Source organism: Dryobates pubescens, chromosome 13, assembly GCF_014839835.1.
Source record: "Dryobates pubescens isolate bDryPub1 chromosome 13, bDryPub1.pri, whole genome shotgun sequence".
Lineage (NCBI taxonomy): Eukaryota > Metazoa > Chordata > Aves > Piciformes > Picidae > Dryobates > Dryobates pubescens.
In genome coordinates, this window is record NC_071624.1 from 32,734,826 (window position 1) to 32,760,212 (window position 25,387).

The window sequence follows — 25,387 nt, forward strand, 5'->3', positions numbered from 1 at the left end:
GGCAGCACATGCTGCTGTTGGAGGGCTGGCAGTGTCCACCAGCATCCCAGCTGAAGCTGCAGCAGCCCTTCCTCCAGGTGCACTTGGCCCTTGCTGCTGGAGTGAGGATCTCTGCCCAGGCACCACCCTTCCTGTGCTGAGATGTGATTGAGAAGAGAGGCCCTGCATGAGCTGGTGACATTTGTGTTTCCCAGTGGGGAGAGTGCAGAGGTGGTGGAGTTTGGTGGCTCCTTCATTCCTCTGCAGCAAGCTGCTGTGAAGCAGCTGAGAACTGTTGTCTGGTGCAGTTGTTGGTCCTGCTGAGTCAGAGACTTCCAGCAGATGTTGATTCATCCCCTGGTGCTCAAAGGCCTGGCCTAGCCTCACAGCCTCACCTGTCACCATCCTGTGTGGGTGCCAGAGCTCTCCTGTGGGGGATGTGGATGAGTCAAAGCCATTTTAGTGCTGCTCTGGAGGATCAGAGCTATTTCTTCCTTGCTGTGCAGCCTGTGCTGCTGGGGATCCCCAGTGGCCTGTTCCCTGCCCTGGGGCTGGTCTCTCTGAGCCCTGTAGGAGCAGATGGATGTGCTGGCCAGAAGCTGGGAGGCTGTGGGTGGTGGTGCTGAGGTGCAGGCCAGGGTGGCTTTGTCACTCACTTGTGTGCACTACAATTACAGACTTCCATGTTCCTTTCTCCCCCTCCTCCAGCTTCATGTTTCCTGTCGGCGGTGGCTTAGGTCCTCCTCAAGGTATGTATGAGCTTGGCACTTGGAGTGGGAATCAGATGCATCAGAATACTCAAAGCAGGACAGCTCTGTGCTGCTGCTCACAAGTGTGATGATCAATTGCACTCCAGAGCTGCTTTTTCCCCTTGCAGCCAGTGCTGCTGAGCTGACTTTCCCCCACAACCTGCAGCGCTGTGCTCCCAGGATGCCAGATCAGAGAGCCAGGGACCCTGCATCCCTGCATCTCCATCTGCAGCCTGGGTTTGCCTTCAAGAGTTTTGTGTTATTCTGAGTGTGGTATTTCCCCTCTTTATGCTTCAGCTCCCAGCTCTGCACACCCATATTGTGTGGGTGTTGCAAGACCTGGTAAATGTTTACAAAGCACAGCAAGACCCTGGGACAAGAGTCACAACCTGGGGGGAAAGTATTAATACAATAGAGGAGCCTCAGCCTTAACTTGCCTTTGTTCTCCTTGCTCTTGCAGTGCTGCTTAGTTAAGGGGAAATACAGAGAGACCTTGTGGGGAAGGGGGAGAGTTTCATCCTAAAAAGTCTCAGGGGCTGATTTATGGCTTGCTCCTGAGCATGGCACATCCCTCCTGCAGTGGTTTGGTGTCTGATGTGCAGTTGCTCACAGTCAGAATTCTCTCTAGTGAAGGTAGTGAAGGTCTCCCCAAATGCAAGGTGTGGAAGCACTGAATCCCAGCCCCCTTGGCTGCACCCACTGGAGGAATAGTCTCCAAGTTGTCCAGACACGGTGAGACTCTCCTGTCTGCAGAGGCTAATTAACCTCCAGCCAGGTCAGAGGGGGAAGGTGTGTTGTGAGGTGATGGATTCAGTTCCCAAGACTTCTCTTCAAAAGCTGCCAGTGTGCTAAGTTTTCCCTTTCAAGAGAAAGGGGCAACCATCAGCAGCACTCAGTCTGCTTAATTAAATCTCATTAATTGGAAATGACCCTTTCAGCAAAACCTTGTGGGAAGAATCCCACAGAGAATCCTTAGGATGCTGGGAGAATTCATCAGCTTGGTTAGCAGGAAAGCCTCAGGAAGGTTTCTTGCCTTGGAGTGACCACTGGCTGGGCTGAGGGAATCCTGTGGCTGCTGCACTGGAGGGGTATTGCTTTGTTTTCCCTTTTCAAACAGCCCAGCAAGACTGAAAGCTGATTTGTATTTGCTCCTTCAGTAAGGAAAAGACAGGAAACAGGAGGGGAGAGGGAGAAGTTGGCATGGGAGCTCACCTTGCTGCCTGCTTCCTTGCAGGGATGATCCCCATGCAGCAGCAAGGCTTCCCCATGGTTCCTGTCGTGCAGTCCAACATGCCAGGCATGATGGGAATGAATTATGGCTCTCAGATGCCCCCTGGACCCATGGCCATGCAGGTGGGTGAGATGAAACATGGGCTGAGATGGGCTGGTCTGAAAGGGGGCAGCTGGAGCCCTGGTCCCCTGCCAGCTGCAGGCTGGAAGGTTAGAAGCTGAAGGGAGGGTGCTGCTCTGGTGTGGGCCATGCTCTTTGGAAGCACTCTGTGAAGACAGCTCTGGTGAGCTCAGGAATCCCCCAGGCCTCCCTGGGTGGAGGGTGGGGGTTTGGCACACATTGCTCACTGTTGTGGAGCAGAGAGGAGCGAGGGTGTAGTGTGAGGACAGCAGCAGAGCTATTTCAAGCCCCTTGGGTGCTGGAGCCCCCTCAGATGTCAGAATCCACACTCCTGATGGGTGTTGTGACACCCAAGTGTGCTGAGAAGCACGGCCTGTGAACAGGAAAGGAAACAAAAGCAGCAGCAAGAGGCCTCCCACTCCAGAGTGTGGTTGTTAATAGTATGGAGTGAAGTGAGTGCAATTCAGAACTCCCCCAGCACCCCTCTGCTGCCCTTCTGGTTTGTGCTTCCTGCTGCTGCTGTGGTTTCATGTCCTTGCCATGGAGGGGGTTGGGGAAATGCTTTAACTGAGGCCTTTGTAGGCTGGTAAGAAGGGACTGTGGGCACAGGCTGCTGGGTCAGGACCAGGGCACTCACTCCTGTGGCCCTTTGCAGCTCAAGGGCTGGAGTTCAGTGGCAACTGATGAACGTTTTTGGGTGCCCTGTTGTGGGGAGCAGGCAGTCTCCTGGAGTGCTGCAGCTTCTCCCCTGGTCGCCTTTCCCACCTGCCCTGCTCCTGTGTTTCCTTCCTTGTGCCTGCAGTAACTTTGGCTGTGGCTCTGCCCTCCCTAGCCCAGGCAGCCCAGGCTGGTGCTGTGTTTTCTCTTGTGATCTTTTGGCCTCTGTTCAGCCCCAAATGTGCCTATGTGTAACTGTGCTGGAGTGCAGGGGTTTGGCCTGGCTCTGTGGCCAGAGCTGCTGTGACAAACTGCACCTGGTGACCTTGCCATCTCCCTGCCCTCCCTTCCCCCCCCGGAGTTTATTGGATTCATTTTGTGAAACCTCTCAGAGGAAGAGATTTTTGTGGGAGCTGCTCTGACAATAGCAATCAGCTTCTGCTCTCATCCTGTGTGTCCTGATGCCTGAACCAAAAGGAATGGCTGGGAGCAGGAAAGGCTTCTGCCAGGCTGCTTTGCTGCTGTGCCTGTGGCAGAGTGGAGCTTAGGGAAGGGTTCTCACCCAGAGGCAGTTTGCTCAGACAAGTCTCCTCTTGGCTGTTGTCACAGACTGTCTGCCTCCCTTGCCCCCCTGCACAAGCTGTGCTTGCTCAGCAGCCAGGCTGGGGCTGCACCTCCAGCAGGGAGTTTGTAACTACAGAATCGCTTAGGACAGGACACAGAAACCCCAAGAGAAGCCCAGAGCACAGCACTGAACTGGGGGCAGCCCTGCAGGATGCCCTGCAACCTTCCTGCTCCCCAAGGCGGTTGTAGGGATATGAAGTCTCGGTCTCTGTGTTTGAGCAGAAGGCCAAATGTCTTCTGCAGCCCTCCTGGCCCGCTCAGTGCGAGGGAAGAGTGCCATCTGCTGAGAGCCCAGCACCCAGCGCTGCAGGCTCAGCCTCTGCTCCTCCCGGCTCCCCCTGTTGAGCTCCAGCTCCTTTGCACTTCGGCAGCGTGTGGCCAGCAGGTCAAGGGAGGTTCTCCTTCCCCTCTGCTCTGCCCTGGTGAGGCCACATCTGGAGTGCTGTGCCCAGTTCTGGGCTCTCCAGTTCAAGGACAGGGACTTGCTAGAGAGAGCCAAGGGCTACAGAGGTGCTGAGGGGACTGGAACAGCTCTGTGATGAGGAGGGACTGAGAGAACTGGGGCTGTTTAGTCTGGAGAAGAGCAGCCTGAGGGGGATCTGATCAATGCTGATCACTACTCAAAGGGTGGGTGGCAGGAGGATGGCACCAGGCTTTGTTCAGTGGTGCCCAGTGCCAGGACAAGGGGCAGTGGGCACAAACTGGCACAGAAGAAATTCCATCTGAACATGAGGAGGAACTTCTTTAATGTAAGGCTGCTGGAGCCCTGGAGCAGGCTGCCCAGGGAGGTGGTGGAGCCTCCAGCTCTGGAGACATTCAAGCCCCACCTGGATGTGTTCCTGGGTGACCCTGCCTGGGGTGGGGGGCTGGACTGGATGATCTGCAGAGGTCCCTCCCAGCCCCTGGTCTGTGACTTCCAGTTGCCATTGGCTTGGCTTTTCCTACCTGGGAGCTGTGTTTGTTCTGTTGCAGGGTGGCATGGCCCTGGGGCCGATGCCGGCGGCCGGGATGCCCTACATGGGACAGGCTCCCTTCCTGGGAATGCGCCCAGCAGCCCCCCAGTACAGCCCTGACATGCAGAAGCAGTTTGCAGAGGAACAACAGTAGGTGACACTTTACTGACTCCTGGGGAAGGGGGAAGTTGTGGTCTGAAGGGCAGCCCCCAAAGCCGAGTGCTGGCAGAGGCAGAGCCATTCAGTGCTGAGGATGCTGCTGAGACCACTCCGCGAAGCGCAGCTCTGAAGCGAACGGTGGCTGCCATGCAGCTCCGAGGAGTGCAGATGTGTGCAGCCAGCCATGTGAATGTGAGGCACAGAAAAGGGACTTGCCATGAAAACTGTACTCAAAAACTATTGTTCTCTCTTCTGACAATCATTTTGCTTCAGGAAGAGGTTTGAGCACCAGCAGAAGTTCTTAGAAGAGGAAAGGAAACGGCGCCAGTTTGAAGAGCAGAAGCAAAAGCTGAGGCTCCTGAGCAGTGTGAAGCCCAAGGTGTGTCCTGGGCCATCGGGGGGGGTTGATGCCTCTTACTTGCATGGTCTCCTTCAACAAGCACGTAAGAGGGGAACTTAGATGAGAGATGAGGTTGTGTCTTGGAAAGCATCTGGAATAGTCAGTCCTGTACACACACTTGGTGTAAACAAAGTCTGGTGCTGGAAGTGAGATCAGCTGTTGCAAAGCAAACCCACCTGGTGTGTGAGGTTTGGGAACAGATTGGCTGTGCAGCACAGAAAACGTTTGCTTGCCTGCCTGTTAACTTTGGACAGAGCTTTGGACGCTTGCAGTGAGCTCAGGAGCCCCAACAGCTGAGTAAGGTTTGTCTCTTGCTCCTGTGAGAGAGCTTTGCCCAGAGACTGAGGAACTCTGCTGTGGGGTAGCCTGCAAGGTGCTTGGTTTGCTTTCTAAACAGGGGAGCTGGTGTTGGTGTGCTCCAGCAGGGCACTGCTGCAGAGAGGAGCCACTCGTCCGGCAGCAGGCTCTGCTCAGCTTGGTGCTGAGGAAGTGTGGGCATGGGGACCAGCTGGGCTTGCTGGGTGTTTCTCAACACATGCTCTGTGGTGTTTCAGGCAGGTGAGAAGAGCAGGGATGATGCCTTGGAAGCCATCAAAGGCAACCTGGATGGTTTCTCCAGAGATGCTAAGATGCACCCCACGCCGGCAGCGCACCCCAAGAAGCCAGGTTTGTCCTTTCCTCCCTCCAGCTGCAAGCCAGGCTGGGAAATGCTCAGCAGGGGGAACTCAGTCCAAGAAGGACTTTCATGTGGTGCTGCAGAAGCCAGTGGGGGACCTGCTTGGTAAATAAAGGCTCATTCTAGCAACTGTTTGCTTGGTCAGGCTGTGAAGGTGAAGCATCAGAGAGCAGCTCTGAGCAGAAGACACGAAATCTTTACAAGAAAGCTTAATGTGCTCTGCTTGAAGGGAAACAGGACAGGAATTGATCATCTGCTGTTCTTTTCTAGTCAAAGCATTAATTAATGTTTTTCAGAGTGCTTTTGAAGCCCAGAGGTGCTGTACAAGTGCTAAGAATGATCAAAACCTTGTGTAATGACTTCAGGGTGCTGTGCCAGCTCCACCTGTGTCCCAGTGCCTGGGCACACTCAAACCAAGGCTGCCTGTGTTCTCCTCACTGGTTACTACATTTGTAGCAATCACTACTGAGGATTTCCTGTGGGCTGCAGTGTAGTTTGTTCTCTCTCTAGCCTATAAAAAGCTTCTCCAGACAAGCTTCTCTCTGCAGGAAATCTTTGTCTCCCCTGTGGGTTTGCTTCTTGATAACTGCAGTGACACTTGTGGTGTCTGTGGATTTGCCCCTCCTGTGCCACTTCTGTTCAGTGGTGGCTCTGGAAGGGATCAAGCAGAGGATTCTCAGTGAGGAGGCATTTCTCTCCTGCCTGTGATACCTCTCTGAGGCTACCACATTCCTTCAAGGGAGAGTGGCCCCCTGAGCAGACTGCCCACAAAGTCCAGTGTGAACTCTGACCTCTTGCTTTGCTGTCACCCATTCTGTTTACAGCAAGTAGAACATTTTCATAGGCAGTGTTAAGAACCAAGTTTCCAAGTGTCTGCCCCAGAGAACCCTGGGGGAGAAGATGCATGCTTGGAAGTGGCTGCTCAGTTTTGCCTTCTGTGTCTGTCAGGGTGGCAGTAACCCTTCCCACCCCTGCCAAGCTGTGTCCCCCTGCCGTTTGCCCTGCTCCATTTGCTTTGTGTGCTCCTATTTGCCCCCTTTCCTGCCTGCCCCCAGGAACCCTTTTCCTCATCACTTTGCATTGTGTGTCCATTCCATTTTGCAGATCATTCCACACCATCCCATTCTGCTGTATCTGTTTCCCACTCTGCTTTTCTCGGGGATGAAGAATTTAGTGACTTTATCCAAGGGCCTGTTGACCCCCCCAGAGTGGTGCCTCAACCCTCCTCCCAGCCCTTCCATTCTGCCACTGAGGCTGGGCAGCTGCTTTCAGAACAGGCTGTGGTCCAGCCTCTCCCTCCAGCCCAGGCTCCAGTGATACCCACCCTGCATGGTACAGCTGGGCAGGTTCCTTACTTTCCCACCTCTGCATCTTCACCCCATAGCCATAAACCAGGTAACTCTCCAATATCCTTTTTGGTTTTACCTATCACCTTCTGCCACAGGGCTGCACAAAGGCTTCATTCATTTTGTTGGGGCTGCAAGAATATACAGGCAATGAAATATCAGCCTGCTGATCTGTGGGAAAAGAGGGTTCAAGTCCCTTCCTTCCTTCCCTGCAAGTCACACATGGATCCAGAGATGATTGCTGAATGTGTGCATGAGGCTGGGTTTAAGTGAATCAAGTCTTGTGTACTAAGCACCTCCCTAAGCCTGAGTAGCAAAGGAAGATCCAGCTGGGATGGTGGTGGCAGGAATAACTGATGAGGAGCACTGGGTTGCTTCCTCTCTTGGGGGTTAGATGGATGTGGGTGAGGTGAAGCATTTTGCAGGTCTTGGACACTTCTGCTGCTGGTGCCCAGATGGTTGTGCAGCAATAATCCTAATGCAGCACACAGTTTGGTGTGTTCCTTGTGGCTTTGTTGGGGTGGTGGTGTGTGCAAGGTAAGTAAAGGGCAGAAGTGCTGGAACAAGGTGGTGCTGTGCTCTGAGCTGGGCCAGACATCCTGAGAGCTCCTCAGGGCTGCCAACAAGGCTTTTCCTTTGGAAGTGTGGAGCTGGGATCTGGGTGGCTAATAACAAAATATAAATCATTCCCCCTGCTGTTTATTCAGGCTCTGCCTTGGAGGAGAAACTCTTAAATAATGGCTCAAATGAATCTGAACAAGAGCAAACCAAAGTTAAAGCATCTGAAGTTGGGCACAAAGCCTCAGCTGCAAGCCAAGCTCATCCCAGTCTAACCAGCAGTGACTGGGGTGGTGTAGGTGGACATGAAAGTGGTGCCAGTGCTGCTGAGGTGCACAAGGCTTCAGAACAAAACCTAGCAGTTGAAGAGTGTGGTGAGCAACCCAAACATCTGAGAGAATTCCAATCTGCTTGACTGCTAACACTCTGTGCACTAATTCCAAGGGCAATCCTGCATCATTTTGCTCTGAATGCCTGCTTGAATAATGTTTCAGTGCCTCCTGCTCCCTGCTGAAATGTAACAGCTCTGATTTTTGCTCTCAACTTCTGCCACATGAGTTTCCTGCTGGAATCACTTTTAACAAGTTTGTTCAATCAGGTCTGGCTGGAAGTGTTCTGCCCTCTTGCTTGGGGGGCAAATGAAACCAGCTGTGCTCTCTAGAGATGATTTCCCTTCTGGCTGAAGGGAACTTCCCACTGAAGATGGTCACTGTCCTGGTGGGCTTTCATCTTTGAGCTTGGAGGGGGGAAAATCTTGTTAGGTTACAACTCTTAGCTAGTTGATACTTGTTTCTGGATGAGAGCTGCTTTCCTTTCTCATTGTTTGGTTTCAAAGGGGCTGAATTTCATCAGGAGAGTTTGAAGGGTGAGAAGCAAGAATTGGTAGGGGGCAGAAATGTATGGAAGGGTTGTTGAAGCTGAGGAGCAGTGAGGCTGGAGGGAGCAGCAGATTCATTTTACTTGGCTGGTGAGATGGAAGCAATTGCTTATGTTAAAGTGTGCTTGGAGTTGTGGGATGGTTAGAAATTAGACTGCAGTCAGGAGGGAATCCATGTGGAAGATGAGGAGGTGCAAGGGCACTGGGATCATTCTGATTTTGGTTAGAGCCCCATCCAACTTGAGGGTAAAATCTGCTTAGAAGGCTCTAGAGAGGCAGTAAACCCCTGAGGGTGAGGGCAAGAGTCCATGCAGTGGAGAAGGAAATAACCAATTCACAGAGGGTCAGGGGTGGCAGATTCTGTGGTGGTGCAGACAGTGAGGATGTCTCCTGGGTCTGAAGACCAGGGGCAGTGGGGCAGGGGATGTGCTCTGCTGAACAGGCTGTTGGTGGTTTTCCCTGGGCAGGCTGTGCTGGTGGCAGGCATGAGTTCAGTTACTCCCCAAGCAGCCCTGCCAGCCTACACTGAGGGGAAGACTCCATTTGATATGGCACAGAAGTGCTGCTGTGAAGTTTTAAGAGACAGTGAGGGCTGAGCCTCTGTACAGCTGGGAATGAAGATGGGTGCAGATGAGCTCCTTGTTTGGTTGTGTGTGTGACTAACTGCCAAGCCCTTCTGGTCCTGTTGAGGCACACATGCCTGCAGTGGCTGTTTCTGCCCTGAGACAGTGATTCCTGTCTGAAATCTTTGCCTGAAATGCTAAATGACACTGCCCAGCTGCAGTCTAGTCTGAGACCTTGGTAGTCATCATCTTTGTCTTCTAACACCACTGTCTCTTTCCTTCCTGAATGGCAAACATGCAGGAGTTGGAGTCTTCCCTCCACAGGACCCCATCCAGCAAATGATGCCTGCCTGGCTTTACAACGACAGCCTGGTGCCAGGTAAGCAGGGAGTGGGCAGGGGGAGGTGTGGCTGCACTGTGCTGCCAGCCCCAGCACTGCTCTCCAGGCAGCAGATGAATCCATTTGGGGGGGGTTTATCTCCTGGGAAGCAGGGGTTTATCAGGCATGTGAAATGTGTCATCTGGAGTTTGTAATCACAGCAGATTGTGCTACTGGAGGTGGCACTGCTGATAATGCTGCTTGCTTGGGTACCCTGGGCTTGGGCCTAGCTTCTAATTAAGCAGCCTCATCTCTTAAGGCTATTTATGTTCTATATGCAAATAGAAAATGGAATGCTGCAGTAAATATTGATTACCCTGAGGTTTAAACATGTGAAGCTGCTGTGACTACCTTTTGCATGGATCCTCCTGCAGTTCCAGCAAAGAAAGCTCTGTTGGAATGGAGCAAGAGCTCTGCTACACCAACTGAGGTTAAACTGGTCTGCAGTGACCATCCAATAATGCAGTTTACTGCTTCCCTCCTAACAGAGCTGTACAAGAAGATTTTAGAAACCACCTTGACTCCTGCTGGAATAGACACAGCTAAGCTCTATCCCATACTGATGTCCTCTGGATTGCCCAGAGAGACCCTTGGGCAGATCTGGGCTTTAGCCAACCGTACCACCCCTGGGAAGCTGACCAAGGAAGAGCTCTATGCTGTGCTGGCTATGATAGCAGTCACTCAGGTATGGCCAGCACTGCAGGTGAGTGCAGTTCCCAGCCTGATGGTGTGCCAGTGGCTGCTAAATACACCACACTTGCAGCAAAGTACTGCTGTGGAAGTCCAGAGGAGAAACTCCCCTTGGAACTTCGGTGGGGTTGTAATTTCCTCCTCTGCACTGACATTCAGTTACTCCTTTCCTTAGGGTCAGTTGAGGAGCACTTAGCCATCCCCACCAAACCCATCTGTGTGTGACAGCCCTTAGCCATCCCCACCAAACCCTGTGTGTGTTTGCAGAGGCAAACACTGGCTGGTTTTCCTCTGGGTCATCCACATCTGTTTTCCTCCAGCCCCCTAGTTCCTGGGTCCCTCAGTCTGTGCCTGTCTCGACTGCCTTTCTTCTGCACCAGTGGAGTGTGCATTTTAGGCTTCCCTTCTCTGTCAGCACAGTGCCACCTCTTAGCAGTTGTTGCTGAGCACCAGCCCTGTGTGGAAGCTAAGGCAAGAGGATCCTGAGCAGTGAGGATGGAAGCTGAGGCACCCTGTGGGGTGGCTGTGTGGGAAGGATGATGCAGCACACGCCAGGTCCAGCACAGCTTTGCTCTCCAGTGCTGGCTGGATTGGTTTGCTGAAAGCCAAACATGAATGCTGTCAAATGCCTCTGCCCAGCTTGGCAGGTGTCATCCCCACCTGAGTAGCTGCAGCAGGCAGGGTGTTGAGCTGGATTCACCTCGACAGGCTCCTGCTGGCCTGTTCTGCTTTGGAGGCTTCGCTTGGAGCGCGGCCAGGACCCTGCCCTTCTGTGATCTCAGGGCTGTGGGATGGCAGTGGGTGACACTGTGCCTCATGGGTGATGTCTTTGCTGTTCTGCCTTGCAGAGAGGAATACCTGCAGTGAGTCCTGATGTGCTGAACCAGTTCCCAGCTGCTCCTGTGCCCACCCTGAGTGGATTTCCCATGCCGCTGCCCGCCCCGGTGAGCCAGCAGCCGCTGCTGCCCTCCGCACCGCCCGGCCCCATGCCCCTGATGGGAATGAGCATCACAGCCCCGGGGGGCACAGCTGCAGCACAGCCTGCAGGAGGCTTCCTGCCACCCTACCCACCTGGCCAGGTCAGCTGCCTCTTCTTGCCTGCCAAACCTCTCCTGTGCTGGGAAGGGAATGAGGCTCTCCCAAGAGACGTAGCATTGAAGTCAACAGCAGGAAGCGGAGCTGGAGCCTGGCACACACTTCTGAGCCCAGGAAGCTGTGCCCCTGAGGAGGTTCCTTTTTATTGCACTTTCTTTTGGTGCTCTCCATTACACAGCAGTTGCACTGAAAGGAGGTTCTAGTGGCAGTTAGCATTTTGTAGTGCACATTAGGTGGAGTTTTGGGTTAAACTCCACAGGCTCCATTGGCTGGAAAACAAGGCAGAGGTGCCAAGGGAAGCTGAGAGTGAGGAAAACCTCTGGTTCACAGCACTGTAAATCACCTGGGGGAGAAACTTTGCTGTTTGCAAATATGGTGCAGCCCTTTCCAGCAGATATTTCTCCTGCTGCTTTTGCTCTGTGTGTTGATTTTAAATGATGAAGTTATTGATGTTTGCTCTGTGTTAAAAGATTTCGTGGCTAGGATCAATAATCTGTTCAAGAGATGAATTCCTTATCCACCTGTTGTTCCCCTCTGCACCCTGTGTGTGTGCTGAGTTGGGTGGGGTGCAGGCAGAGTGGGAGCAGTCACCATGCTCATTTGGCATGCTTCTCTTGCCTTGCCTTTAACTCTTCAGGGGGTGGTGCTGCTCCCAGCTGCTCTGTGCTGGCTGACAGCTTTGCAAAGACAGCAGCGGAGCAATCCACAAATGTTTGTAAGCAACTTACAACAGCTACAAATGTTGTTTGTGATTCAGGTAGTGAAAGCAGAAGAGGATGACTTCCAGGAGTTCCAAGATGCTTCCAAGTCTGGCTCCCTAGATGACTCTTTCCCTGACTTCCAAGGGGATGTGGCTGGCTCCTCCAAAGCAGCCAGCTCGCAGCAGCGGAGCAGGTAGCAGACCTCTGGCTGCCACCTTTGCAGCAGAGCTTTGATTTGTACCCCCTCAGTAGTTTAGAACTCTTAAGAAATGAAATGTTTTCCTCCTTTGTGGGTAGCTTTCTAGCCTGTAATTTCCTGGGGTCAGCTGACTTCTCCTCTGACAGCTCCTTTTGGAGGGCTTCCTGAATCCCAGATGGCATTTGGTGTGCTGGGGGGGGGCCGGCCAGGCCTCAGCATTCCAGTCAGCAGGCTGAGGTAAATTGGGTTCACAAGGTATGGAGACAAGCTCTCAAGTGTTTGGAGACTGCCCAGGCAATTGAAGCTCCTTCACACTCTGCACTCAGGTAAAAATCTTCCCTAGAGCATTCAGCAGAGCACCCTGGGGCAGGGCAGTGCTGCAGCTGGTGCTGTGTGCTTCCATGGAAGGGCTGAGCCAGGTTTGCTGGAGTTGATGCAGACCATTTGCTGATGTTTAGGTCTTTCTTCATGCCCTGAATATGGACTCCAGAATTCATGCAAACAGCATGACATCATTTCTTAAATGACAGAGCCCCAGTGGGCAGAGTTGTTGTTATTTCTGTCCTTTCCCTGGCCACTGCTTCAACCTTTGCCAACTCTAAACCTCATCTGGAAGTGGTTCAGCCATCAGCAGCTCCGCCTTTTCACCTGGGGCACTGCCAGCATCTCCTTCTGGATTGTAACAAAGGAAGTGAACCTGGGTCTGGAACTGTCAGAGCAGGGCTGTGAAGATGCTCTGAGGGCTGTCCCTCTCCAGCAGTTCCATGTCTTTGTGCTGGGGCACCAGAGCTGGAGGCAGCACTCCAGGTGGGGTCTCAGCAGAGCAGAGGGGCAGAATCCCCTCCCTGTGCTGCTGCTCTCCCTGCTTTGGATGCAGCTCAGCACACAGCTGCCTGCTGGGCTGCCAGAGCACATGGCCAGCTCCTGGTGAGTTTATCAACTGACACCCTCAAATCCTTCTCCTCAAGGCTGCTCTCCATCCATTCTTCACCCACCCTGGGTTTGTGCTTGTGACTGCCCCAACCCAGGTGCAGGGCCTTGCACTTGGCCTCGTTGAACTTCATGGGGTTGGCTTGGGCCCCACTTCTGAAGCCAGTCTGAGTCCCTGTGTCAGCCCTTCTCCCCTTTCCCCAGCTCCCTGCTCTGCTGGGGAGGGCTCCCTGGGGGATGGAGCAAGTGCTGCAGTCCAGCCCCAGCCACGGGCTGACTGTGGAGGCTTCTTGCAGCAGCTCTTTATCCACTTGTGAAGGCAGACTGTCACAATGAGCTCTAATCTAATTGCTTACTGAGCTCTGCTTCCCCCCCTGTCTGTGGAGCACAGCTCATTAACCATTACATGGGCCAGGGTTGCATAGCTAATAGCCTGCTTTGCAGCCATGGGAAATTGAATTCTGTTCCCAGCAGCTCTGTGTTTTGGAGGTGGTGCTGCCTGGCTGCAAGCATCCCAGCCCATCATTAGCAGTGTGCCAGCCCTGGGTTGGTGTGGTGCTTGTAGGCTGCTGATAAGGAGATTTAAATGGCTCTGGAAAGATTCTTGCTTCGGGCTGGAGATCACCGGAGGAATTCATTCAGGTTTTCAGCTGCCTGGTGTTGAATGACACAAACTGGAGGTAAAAGGCATCATTCATATGTAAAGGATGTTGTTCTGTGGAGCTGCCAAGGTCTGATAAGGGGCCTTGTGTGGAGGGGGAGCCAGGCTCTGTCTCCTGAATCTTGCAGCAGCTGCTGCCGCGGTGTCAGGTTATTGTGGCAGGTTTGCTGTGGGAAGTGGAGGGTGTTTGTGTGCAAGAAGATTTGCTGCTGTAACTCGGGGACTAATCCTTGTTTTGCTGATGAGATAGCTGCCTAAACTGCCTGATTTACACTGACAGACATTCAAAGCTGTCCTTTCCTTCCTTTCAGACAGGGGTTCCACTTGATCCTCTTAATTTTGCAGTATGTAATGCAAAGTGGCATCACAGAACCACAGACTGGGTTGGGTTGGAAAGGAGCTGAAAGCTCATCCATTCCAGCCCCTGGAAATGTGGATTTCTTGGGGATCAATTCAAGAACTTTGCTTCTCTCTCTGTTGCTTTTAGTGTCCCTCCTCTGCTCATGCCACTCCCAGGTACTAAGGCACTCTCCACGCCGGATAAGTATGCTGTGTTTAAAGGCATTGCAGCTGAGAAGCCTTCAGAAAGCACAGCCACTTTTGGAGGTAAAGGGCAAAGCAGTCCACCCCTGTGAGCAGGTGTGGCTGTGTTGCATACAGCTTGGTTTGCTGCTGCTGTGACTGTTTTAACCCCAGAGCACTGGGGCCAGCAGTGTGATGCTTTCCCTTTCTCCTCTTCACCAGATTCTGGGGACAGGTACAGTGCTTTCCGGGAGCTGGAGCAGCCCTCGGAGCCCAAGCCCTTAGGTAAGCAGCAGGAGCCTGGCAGCTGCTCTGGCATCTTCTCACTCTGCTTTTTGTGCCTCTTCTCTCTGGGCTGCAGGACTTCCATCCCTACACTTCTAATGGGGCCTCTGCTGCCCTGAGCAGGGAGCACCCTGAACAAACCACTGCAATCTAGGAGTGGAGCAGTCTGGGCCTTGTGTTCCTGGATCTCTGCTGCCTGCTCCTGAGTTGCACTGGAAAATGATATTCAGGCATTCGTGGAATGGGTTGGGTTGGGAGGCACCTCAAAGGTCACCCAGCTCCACCCCCCCTGCCATGGGCAGGGACACCTCCCACCAGCCCAGGCTGCTCAAGGCCTCATCCAGCCTGGCCTTGAACACCTCCAGGGAAGGGACAGCCACAGCCTGCCTGGTGGGAGTTGAAATGAGGACTCTTATTCTTAGAAGACAGAATAAGATGCTTCTGGACAAAACTGCAGCTTCCTTTTTTCTCCTGTTGGGCAGCATTTAACCTTTTCATGGCCTCTGGTGCTCTAAGATGAATCTGATCACTTGGTTTGAGGTTGCTGTTTAACTGGTTTTGATTGGAAAAGGAAAACCTGGATGAGATCTGTGCAACTGCAAGAGCAGAGCCTCCCTGAGCCTCTTGCAGGACCACCTGTGTCTAGGTGCTGCAGTGCTCATCTCCTCTCTGTGATCAGATGAGGAAGAAACCTCAAACAGCTCTGCTGACTTCCATCCAGTTCCAGTGGCCAGAGAAGATAAACCTGCTGCTGGCTTCAGCTGACACCCCCAGAGCTCTGTTAGCCCCAGGACTTTGGTTTGTTATTAGAAGCCAACCTCAGATTCCAGGGGGAAACCTGAGCTCGTTCTTACTCCTTATTTTTCCAAGATGGAATTCTTTGCCTGAAGCATGGGATCTCTGACACTGCTGCAGTGTTGTGTGAGGTTCTCAAGCTCAGTGCCCTCCAGGATGAGATGCATGAAGTGCAGCAGCATGTTGTGTCTCTGTAGGTGTGCATGTAGCACGTCAGTCTGCCATTGCCCAGCTCTGACCGCTCTTACCTAACCCTTTCACCAGCTTCCCTTTCTAATGGAAACCTTTGCAATCCATCAGTAAGTTTAGTTTGCTGTGGTGGTGTAGTTTTGATCAAGAAATGGCAACTTCATAGATTCACAGAATGGGTTGGGTTGGAAGGGACCTTGGAGACCATCCAGCCCCAGCCCCCTGCCATGGGCAGGGACACCTCCACCGGCCCAGGCTGCTCAAGGCCTCATCCAGCCTGGCCTTGAACACCTCCAGGGAGGAGGCAGCCACAGCCTCCCTGGGCAACCTGCTCCAGTGTTCCCCACCCTCGCTCTCGAGAATTTCTTCTCCATTTCCAGTCCTAATCTCCCTTCTCCCAGCTCAAAGCCATTGTCCCTCATGCTGGCACTCCCAGCCCTTGTCAAAAGTCCCTCTTCCTAACCTGCAGTCTCATAACTTGCTGAGTGCTTGTGGTGAGGCTGGGCCAAGCTGATGTGGAGGGAAGGGAGAATGGAAGAATCTGGCAGGTACAGCTGTGGTCCTTTGCTTCCATTTCCTTTAAATCTTGCTTCCACTAATTTGAAATGTGGCACAGCTTAAGCATGGGTTTTAATTAACTACTTAATGCAAGTGTCTGCTTTAGAAACACACCAGAAACAGAGCAAAACCTGGTTACTGGAGAGCTAAATGATAAGCAGTCTGAGTCCCTCCCTGCTGGTGAATGGGTTAAACAACTTGATCTCTGGTTTTTTGCCTTCAAAAGAAATTGCTTTGTGGAAGAAAAATGAGCAGGAGGAAACAGAGAAAATGAGCACAGCAAAATAGTTAATGTAAATGAAATCACAACATGGTTAGCTAATGTTTAACCAGGTTTGAATTCCCACCCTTGTGCAGCTTGGTGGGACATGCAGCAGGCAGCTGAGCTGGGGAGCTGCACCTCTGGTGATTAATCATTCTCACCTTCATGGGAAGCTGTCTGCAGCTGCTCAGCAAACCTGGAGCCAGCCCTAGCAGAGGCTGCAGGGGGCCTGAGCTGCACTGCACTTGCTGGTCCCTGAGCAGTGTGCTGTGCTTAGGTGAATCTGGCAGGAGGGCAACGCAACAGAGCTGAACAAGGCCTGGTGCCATCCTCCTGCCACCCACCCTTTGAGTATTGACCAGCATTGATCAGATCCCCCTCAGGCTGCTCTTCTCCAGACCAGGCAGCCCCAGTTCTCTCAGCCCTTCTTCATCACAGAGCTGTTCCACTCCCCTCAGCATCTTTGCAGCCCTTTGCTGTCCCTTCTCCAGCAAGTCCCTGTCCTCCTTGAACTGGGGAGCCCAGAACTGGACTCCAGGTGTGGCCTCACCAGGGCAGAGTGGGATGAGAGCCTCCCTTGACCTGCTTGCTGCACTCTTCTCAGGATGCCATTGGCCTTCTTGACCACAGGGGCTCGTTGCTGGCTCATGGGCATCCTGTTGTCCATCAGGAAGCTGATGGTCATGGTGTAAAGGGAGTTCGATGTGACCTTGAGCAGAGACTGAAGTGTTTGCTGCAGTGACCCTTTGTGTGCTCGCAGCAGTTGTTTGCAGCCCTCTGCACCCCGAGGCCCTCAGCGAAATGGTTGCATGAAGCCATCTGACCCCGCATGCAATGATTCGCTTGCTTGCATGGTGTGAGCATGATGCATTTGCCGGGCGCTGTGGTGCCTCAGCCTTGTGCTCTCCCTGCCTTTGTTCCCAGGAGATAACCTCGCCGAGCCCAAGGCTGCGGGAGCCGACGACGGCTTCACCGACTTCAAAACCGCGGACAGCGTCTCGCCGCTAGAGCCCCCTGCGAAAGACAAAGCCTTCCCCGCACCCTTCCCTCCTCTGCCCCTCCAGTCCAAACAGCAAACGCAAGCCAAGTCCTCTCTGAACCTAGCAGACTTGGATCTCTTCGCCTCTCCTGCAGAAAGCAAGCAGCCCTCCTTCCCCCCTGCCTTTCCCGCCCCGAAGTCGGGCTCCTTGCCCCCGGCCCTGCCAGCTGCCGCTGCCCAGCCGGCGCCCAGCAAGAGCTCAGGCTTGGCTGATGACTTTGGGGAGTTCAACCTGTTTGGGGAGTTCTCTCACTGCACATCAGGCAGCGGTCAGGATGACTTTGCAGACTTCATGGCTTTCAACAGCAGCAGCGGGTTCTCTGAACAAAGAGCAGACGACAAATTCGAGGCGCTCAAGCTGGAGCCCGCTCCTGCCCCGCAGCCTGCCCCGGCCGGCGGCGCAGGGCGTGGCGGGCAGGGCTCTGCCGCCGCCGCCACGCCCACCAAGTACGACATCTTCAAGCAGCTGTCTCTGGAGGGCTCTGGGGCAGGCTTTGAGGAGGCCAAGGACAGCACCCCCCTCTCCTCGCTGAAGAGCGACGATGACTTTGCTGACTTTCACTCCACCAAGTTCCCTTCCGCCTGCGCCAGCCTGGACAAGTCCTTGGCGGACAAGGTGGCAGCCTTCAAGCAGGCCAAGGAGGACTCCGCTTCGGTCAAGTCCCTGGATCTGCCTTCCATCGGCGGCAGCAGCGTGGGCAAGGAGGATTCCGAAGATGCCCTCTCTGTGCAGTTTGACATGAAACTGGCTGATGTGGGAGGAGATCTTAAGCATGTCATGTCTGATAGCTCTTTGGATTTGCCAACTGTTAGTGGCCAGCATCCGCCAGCAGCAGGTGAGGAACTGGTTAGATTGCTCTGGTAACGCAGGTGGTGGAGGTGTCAGTGTTCCGTGTGCTACGTCCAGTATTATGCACTAGTCCTTACGGGGGGCAGGCTGCCAGCCCTGTGCCCCCCAGCCAACAGCCCCTGGCAGGGCAGCATTTGCTCTTTGTCTTAGCAGACTATAAATAGATGGAACAGTTTGAACTGCAGACCAGCTTCCTTTTGAGATCTGGCAGCGTGCTGCAGCTGGTACCTGGTAGCTGCTGTCACCGAGGGGACGAGTGGAAGCCGTTGCAAACGTTGTCGTTGTCATCCCCCTGCTGTTGGCAGCAGCAATGGCAGAGGCCCACCTCAGTCTCTTGGGTTCGACACAGCCTTTGGCTTGAGGATTTAACCTGCTCTGTGCTTCTAAAAGGGGAGGCAGAACACTGATCGGTGCTGTTAGTGAGGAGCTGCCTCAGCACCACCAGCAGTATGCTCCTGGGGGGGGGGTGGGTCACCCCTGCAGCCAGGGCTCTGCAGCACTGCAAGCAGAGTGCTCTGTAGCCTTCCTAGAGTCCTTGTGCAGGGGGCCCTTCACTGCTGACTCCTGGACCTCACTTTAAAGCCACAGGGCTTTGATTTGCTCCTCACCAGGTTTTCCCCTCCTTTAATTTCCCTTTATAAAAGCCCCCCTGAGAGCCAGCCCTGCCATCTGCCATCCCAGACCATCAGAGCGGTTCCCCAAGTGTCCTGCTCACTCTTGTCACGTGGCCATCAGGAGGTGAGGTGGAGATGGATGTTCTGTGGCCTTCAGCAGCACAGGAGCCACCACACCTGTGTTGTGGGACAAGTGTGAGGCAGGGGGAGAGATGCCAAGCGTGCCCCAGCTGGTGCTGCAAGGACTGCTGCTTGCCATGGCAAATGCTTCTTCCTTTCTCTGCAGATGTGGGCAGAGAAGAATCCCCTGAGCTGTTCTTGTGCAGTCTGTGGTGGTTTTACGTAGGGGAGAGGGCTCAGCTGGCAGTGCTGCCGTGGAAGATGCTCTGTAACAGGGTACAACTATCAGGAATAATTTATTAGACTTAATTTTCATATTGCTGCTGGGTGAGGCTCCAGGAGCAGAGAGCTGTCAGACCATAGCACCTCCAGTGCCCTCTGGAATGTTTACTTTGCTTTTCAGAGCACCTTTTTCCTAGTATTTTTCTAGCCTCTTTTGGTGGTAGTTTGACTTCTGTAGCCCTTCTCCAGGACCTGAGCTTCTGCCACAGGAATCACTCATTGATAATTGCCCTCTGTGGCAGGGAAGACTCTTCTGGTTCCTTTAAAGGGGTTAGGCCACGGTGTGCTTGTTGCTGAACTCTTGAACTCTGCAGTGTTCATTAGAGGCTGTTTCTACTGAGCTGACCCAAGGCTGCATTCTGCTCTGGTGCCCAGCTGGGTGCTTCTCCCCAGGCAGAGTCTGCCTGCCTTTGACTCTGCTGGGATCTCCTGGCAGAGCAGCTCTGTTACCAGCACTTCTGTGCTCACCTCTTCCTTCCTCTGTCTTTGGTGCATTTCAAGCTCTGCACTGCTGAGGTTCCAGTCCTGTTTCCCCCCAGCAGTTTCCATACATAGCAGATGACTTTCTTGGGTTTTTCCTTCCCATTTTCTTGGAGCTGTGACTCTCCTGTCAGAAAGGGACAGTATCCCTTTGCCACCCCCACTGCTGAGAAATGGGAGACAAGTCATTGGGAGCCTTCTGCTTGCCAGCTCCCTGTCACACCCCTGGTGGGACAGCAGCAGCAGAGGGGCTGAGTGCTTTGGTTCCTCTGGCACAAGGATGCAGAGCTCTTTATCCTTTGGCTGCTGGCACTTCCCCTTGTGTGCTGCCAGGTAGGGGCCAGGTAGGTTGCTTACCCTGGGAATTAGGAGGAAACCACCGAGTTGCTTCCCATGCAGCAGACTTTGAGGGAAGGGAGGTGTTCACCCTGCTCTCTCCAAAGGGGATGCTGTCTCTTTAAACTTGGCTGCAATTCTTTGTGTGGAAGGACAATGACACTAACGTTGCCTGATTTCTCTTGCATTTCCTTTGTATAACCCTTTGAGCACTGCCTGCATGCTGTTAGTTTCGACCAGGCTGCTTCTTTTCAACCAAATTTCTGTTTCACTCCACGAGGAAAGCATTTTAATGAGCACCTCCTCACCTTAGAGCAACCTCATTTGCCCCAGTCCTGCTGGAGGCTGCAGCAGAGCATCCCCAGCCTGGGTACTCTCAAAGGGTTATCCATCTGCTGCCCTGGCACAGCTGTAAAGAGCCTTCTTCCTCTGGCATTAGTGGAGATCTCTGTATAGTTTAATCGACTTCCAAGGGTTTTTTTGCTGCTTTTCTAATGTCTGATTTCAACTAAAACCTTTCCTGTGTGGATGTGCCTTCTCAGCTCTGCTTTGGTATCTCTCTCCTGCAAGTCCTGACCTGCATGCTTGGTTCTGGTAACGCCCTTGGAGCTCCTCTGTATCACTCTCTTTTGTGATCTGTAAGTCCTGCTGTGTTAATAAATATTATCTTGGCATATTTGGAAGCCTGGGGATGTGTGTGATTTGTTGCAAACCAGCCACCCAGCTCTTCTCTTTTTCCCTTCCTGAAAACCACCAAGTTTAAAGCCATAGTATCCCCTTCAGCTGGCAGGTGCCTTGCCCCTGCAGAGCAGCCTCTGGGTGAGCTTCTTCCTCCTCTCCCCCCGGGGTGCTTCTTGAACTTGACGTGCCATGCTGAACAGTGCTTCTTCCAAAGAGAGTTTTGGTGAGGGGGTGAAGAGAGAAGCTGTGTGGAGGGCAGGGCAGTGTCTCTGAGCTGGGCTTGAGGGTGTGCTGGTCGTTCAGACTCAACAAGGTTTTCTCTGTCCTATTGTTTCCTCATCTACACTTCCCTGCTGCCAGCCCAGGCTACGATAGTCCTTTGTGAAGGGCACCAAGTGGAAAAGGAGCTGCTGTCTAGGCCAGGAGGAGTAGCTGCCCACTAAACAATACTGTGATGTTTATTTAGCTAACCCAGAGTTAATCAGAGCCCCACAGGGAAGGGCCCTGCTGCCTTTTCCTCTGTGGGAGCTCCAGCCTTACCCAGCATCCAAGCTTCCAAGCAGGAGTGAGAGCTGCAAAGCTGTGTCTGGCAATTGTCTCTTTGACTTCCTCCAAGCCCTGGGCCACCACCACTTTGAGGCTAACAGCAAATCAGCAGACAAAGAAAAAGCTCAGCTGCATTGAGATGTGGAGCAAAGTGGAAGTGTTTCACCAGCACAGGCTGGGCTTTGGTAGCTTTTTGGCACAAGGGTGAAAACCAGACCAGAACCTGGAATATTTTCCTTCCTCACCCCAATCTTCAGAGGCTTTGAAAGGAAAAAGCCAACCCAACCTCTCTGCTTCGTGCTGGAGAGCCAGGAAGCTATGCCTAGCCCTAAAGCTTCTCAAGCTGAAGGCTTGAACACCACCTGAGAGCCTTCAGCGTGCAGGGCTCTGCTGGTGGCACTTGTGCAGCCAAGCAGAGCTGGAGGAGGGAGAGCCAAGTGCAGGAGGCTCCTCGGGGCAGTGTGTCCAGACTGGCAGGGGGATTTACCCCCTTGCTCTGGCTTAGGATCACTCTGGGAGCAGAACTGCTTCCCAGCACTTGCTGGTGCTGTGAAGACCTCCAAGAGCAGAGGAGGGTGTGGAGCTGTTTCCTGAGTGCTGGCCAAGCTGAGCCAAAGGGCACAGGAGCTGCCCTGGGCTTCTGCAGGACGGAGCTGAGCCATCCCCTGCGAGCTCCTGGGGCCTTTGCTCTGCTGTGAAATGTTGTTTGTCAGGATAATTAAAAAGTCATTAGCAGAATCTTTAATTGCAGGAGGTTTGAAGGCCTTTCTCTGCTTTTCTCTCCCAGTCAGTATTGTTGATGGTTTCCACTTCAGCAGTGCCTGGTGCTGCCATTCTTCAGCAGAAGTAAATTGGAGTCACTCCCATAGCATTAGCACCAGCTGAGAATTGGGCTTTGGGTGTCTCTGATTGCAGGACACAGGCAGCAGCAGGGTGTGCAAGCCTCTGTCTTCTTCTAGTGTCATCTCTGCCTTCTCATGCCCCTCTGGAAGCAGGGAGGAAGTGGTGCCAGGCTTCCTCCGGGCTCTGGGCTTCTTGCTCGGGCTGCTGGTGATGTTGCAGAGCAGCAGCTCTGGTGCTGCTGTCTTGATGAGGAATGATGGCTACCACCTGCATCACCCTGGCAGCCAGCAGAGCTCACAGGGCTTGTACTGGTTCAGCAGAACTTACTGCAAGCTGAAAAGGTGGAAGTGCTGTGCTGCTTGGAATCACCAAGCCCCTCAGCAGCCCCTGAACTCTCTCTCCCAGTTCCCTTCAGAGCCTCACTGCTGCTGTCAAGAGATTCCCTTCAGTGATTGAACTGTTGACGTTGGAGGCTCCAGCTTGTAAATTGCCTCCAGCCATAACTTAATTCTTGCTAGTGCAAATAAATTGTTCTACTTGGCTGAGATGAAGGCTGTAAAGTCCTGGTGTCGATGAGATAACACAGGGAAGCAGTCTGAGCTGCACTTCATCCTCTGTCAGTGCTCCTCTCTCCTTGGCAGCTCTTGCTTTGCCTCTCCAGCAGCTGTGTGGCTGTCCCCAGGTGGGGATCAGGCAGGTTGGACTTTGGGAGTTCAAAACAGATGGGCAGTAAAGAGTAAATACCTCCAACCTTTATGCTTTGGAGAGATACAGATTGGGTCTGGTTTGGCAAGCTGTTGGAGCCTTTCTGAGCTCCAGAGTGGCCCTGGGAAGGTCTCTTTGGCCATTCTTGGTCCACTGGAAGATATTTCCAAGGGGAAACACGCGTGGTTGTGTGACACTTGAGTGGGCCTGACCTTGGGTTTTACAGACACCCCCTGCCCCCCTCTCAGTGATCTGGGGCTCTCTCTCCAGTGTGTTTAAGCTGGGCTGTGTTTGGGGGTGTCTCCAGCAGTGCTGCTGATGTGGCTTCAGCTCTGGCAGGAGGAAGAGCTTTGGGATGTCCATAGCAGAGCCAAACTCCAGCCTCTTGTGTCAGCTCTGCAGGACAGCCCAGCTCGGCTGCAGAGGTTCCTGAGAGCTCTGCTGTGTGCTGTGCTGTTTGACTGCAGCCTGTGGACCTCTCTGGTGGGAGGGCTGTGAGCTTCCTAGGTGTGCTCTGCTCAGGGCTTGCCCTGCTCCCACAGCAGCCTGCTGTGTGCTCTCCCAAACAGCCAGCTGAGAGCCACCTCTAACCTCACCACGAGAGCCTCTGTGTCCCCAGCCCCAGGGTCTGCACCGGCTGGGGTGGGTTTGGCCTTGGCTCTCTTCTTTTGCCTTTCTTGGCTCAAGAGTGATGCTTTCATCAGTTCAGAGTCTGTCCTCTAGCAGGGTGTGGTGGTAGCTCCATGGCAGCTCTCTTCACCAGGTGTCATGCTTAGTTAGAAGGAATTAATTCTCACCCCCTCCCCCTCACTCAGTCATCTCTTGCTCTGGGAAAGAGCCAACAGTGTTCTTGCTGCACAAGCAGCTGGTTAGATCCTGAGCTGGGGAGGCTGAGGCTGGAGAGGAGGAAGAAATTCTTGGCAGTGAGGGTGGGGAGACACTGGCACAGGTTGCCCAGGGAGGCTGTGGGTGTCCCCTGCCTGGAGGTGTCCAAGGCCAGGCTGGACGAGGCCTTGAGCAGCCTGGGCTGGTGGAGGTGTCCCTGCCCATGGCAGGGGCTTGGAGCTGGATGGTCCTTAGGGTCCCTTTTATAAGACCAGAGGCCAGAGCTGCAGCACTGGGGCTGGAGCTTTTTTATCCTCCACCCATGTGTGGGCTTCAAGGAAGCAGCTGCTGGTGGAGCAGTTCTTAGCACTGCCACTAACCCAGATCCCCACAGCGGGAAGGGCTCTGCAGGGTCAGCCAAGGCAGTGCTGCTCACAGGTAACCTGCTGCTGCCCTCATTAGCTTGGTGGCACAGCTGCTCTGCTGCCCACCAGGGGGGACAGCTCTGCTCTTCATCAGGCAGCAAAGCTGCTGAGGGCTCACAGCAGCCTTTAGCTGTGTGCAGCTCGGGCAGTGGGCAGGAGTTTTGCTTCCTCTAGTCAAAACCAGCTCACCTGTGGCAATGTTCCTGTGCACCACAGTGCATGGCCCAGCAAAACCTTGGGCTTCCACAGTGGGATCAGAGTTCTCCTCCAGGCTGGTTTGCTTTGGCTTGCAGACAGCTCCAGTCCCTCCTCAGGGGATGAGGGTAGGACTGCCTGAGCTGTGAGCACTTTGTCTCTGGACAGGCTTTCTCCTGCTGAGGGCTCTGGAGAACAGGGCTGGGGAGGAGCAGCTGAGGGGGCTGTGGGTGTTCAGCCTGGAGAAGAGGAGGCTGAGGGAGACCTCCTTGCTCTCTACAGCTCCCTGAGAGGAGGTTGGAGCCAGGTGGGGGTTGGTCTCTTCTCCCTAGTCTCAGGTGATAGAAGGAGAAGAAATGGCCTGGGATGTGCCAGGGGAGGCTTAGGTTGGAGATGAGGAAAAGTTTCTTTGCTGTAAGAGTGGTCAGGGACTGGCACAGGCTGCCCAGGGAGGTGGAGTCCCCATCCCTGCAGGTGCTCAAGAAACCTGTGGGGACAGGGTTTGGTGGCCATGGTGGTGCTGGGCTGATGGCTGGGGTTTGATGGAGGCCTCTTCCAACCCAGCCCATTCTGTGACTCTAAGGCTCCTAGGGAAGGTCACTCACCAGAGCAGCCCCTTTGTAACTGTCCAAAGAAAGTGTAAGAGCTGAACCCTCGCCTCTCAGCTCAGCTCTTGCACTGCTGCTGCTGGGTTTCTGCCTGCATGGAAGGAGTCCTCACTCTTAGCTGGTGAATAATTCAAGGCTTGTTCTGCCTTCCCTGCCATGGCCTATTGATTGCAGACCAAGCACGGTGAGCTCCAGCGTCCCACCGCAGCCTGCTGCTGCCTCTGCCTGTCCTGAGCAGGGGGAGAGCAGGAGTGCCCTGGCCTGCTCCTGCAGGAAGTGTTCTCAGCCAGCCCCAGCTCTTCGCGGTTACCAGAGCCGTGCTCCGCGGTGGCTGGTGCAGGGCTGGGAGCAGGGCTGGGCTGTGCCTGCGTTTCCTGCTGAACGCTGGGACAATAGCAGCGCTTAAACCTCTGCCGGGCTCCGCAGTCAGCACAACTGATGAGAGGGAAGGAAGAGGTTGCTTGGTGGCCTGTGGTGTTTCCAGGCTCCCAGGATTAATTGCAGCTGGCTGAGGCTTCTGGAGGTTGTGCTGGCGCTCTCTCCAATGCTGCTGAAGCTTTCATTTAACTTCTTTAACCACAACTGGAGGCTGGAGAGCACAAGGTGTGGTTTCTTGTGATAAATCACTGGTCCCTTGCAAGTCAGCTCCTTTCCACCTCCTTCCCCTTCGGTTTGGCCAC

At 53.8% G+C, this 25,387-nt stretch overlaps 1 protein-coding gene across 4 annotated transcripts in view; it reads left to right on the plus strand.

The window, feature by feature from the left end:
• The window catches only part of SYNRG (synergin gamma), a 41,586-nt gene that overhangs the window by 5,599 nt on the left and 10,600 nt on the right, over positions 1–25,387 (plus strand). For 2 of the 4 annotated variants that reach the window (XM_054166226.1, XM_054166227.1), the window contains exons 2-13: positions 688–728; positions 1,963–2,081; positions 4,333–4,463; positions 4,746–4,851; positions 5,427–5,538; positions 9,194–9,271; positions 9,760–9,956; positions 10,810–11,040; positions 11,814–11,950; positions 14,035–14,153; positions 14,292–14,354; positions 17,083–18,033. In XM_054166226.1, the coding sequence (XP_054022201.1) occupies positions 688–728; positions 1,963–2,081; positions 4,333–4,463; positions 4,746–4,851; positions 5,427–5,538; positions 9,194–9,271; positions 9,760–9,956; positions 10,810–11,040; positions 11,814–11,950; positions 14,035–14,153; positions 14,292–14,354; positions 17,083–18,033 (2,285 nt within the window). Of the gene's footprint in view, positions 1–687; positions 729–1,962; positions 2,082–4,332; positions 4,464–4,745; positions 4,852–5,426; positions 5,539–6,652; positions 6,944–7,601; positions 7,827–9,193; positions 9,272–9,759; positions 9,957–10,809; positions 11,041–11,813; positions 11,951–14,034; positions 14,154–14,291; positions 14,355–17,082; positions 18,034–25,387 lie in introns of all 4 variants that reach the window. The other 2 variants (XM_054166223.1, XM_054166224.1) reach the window with 2 other exon arrangements.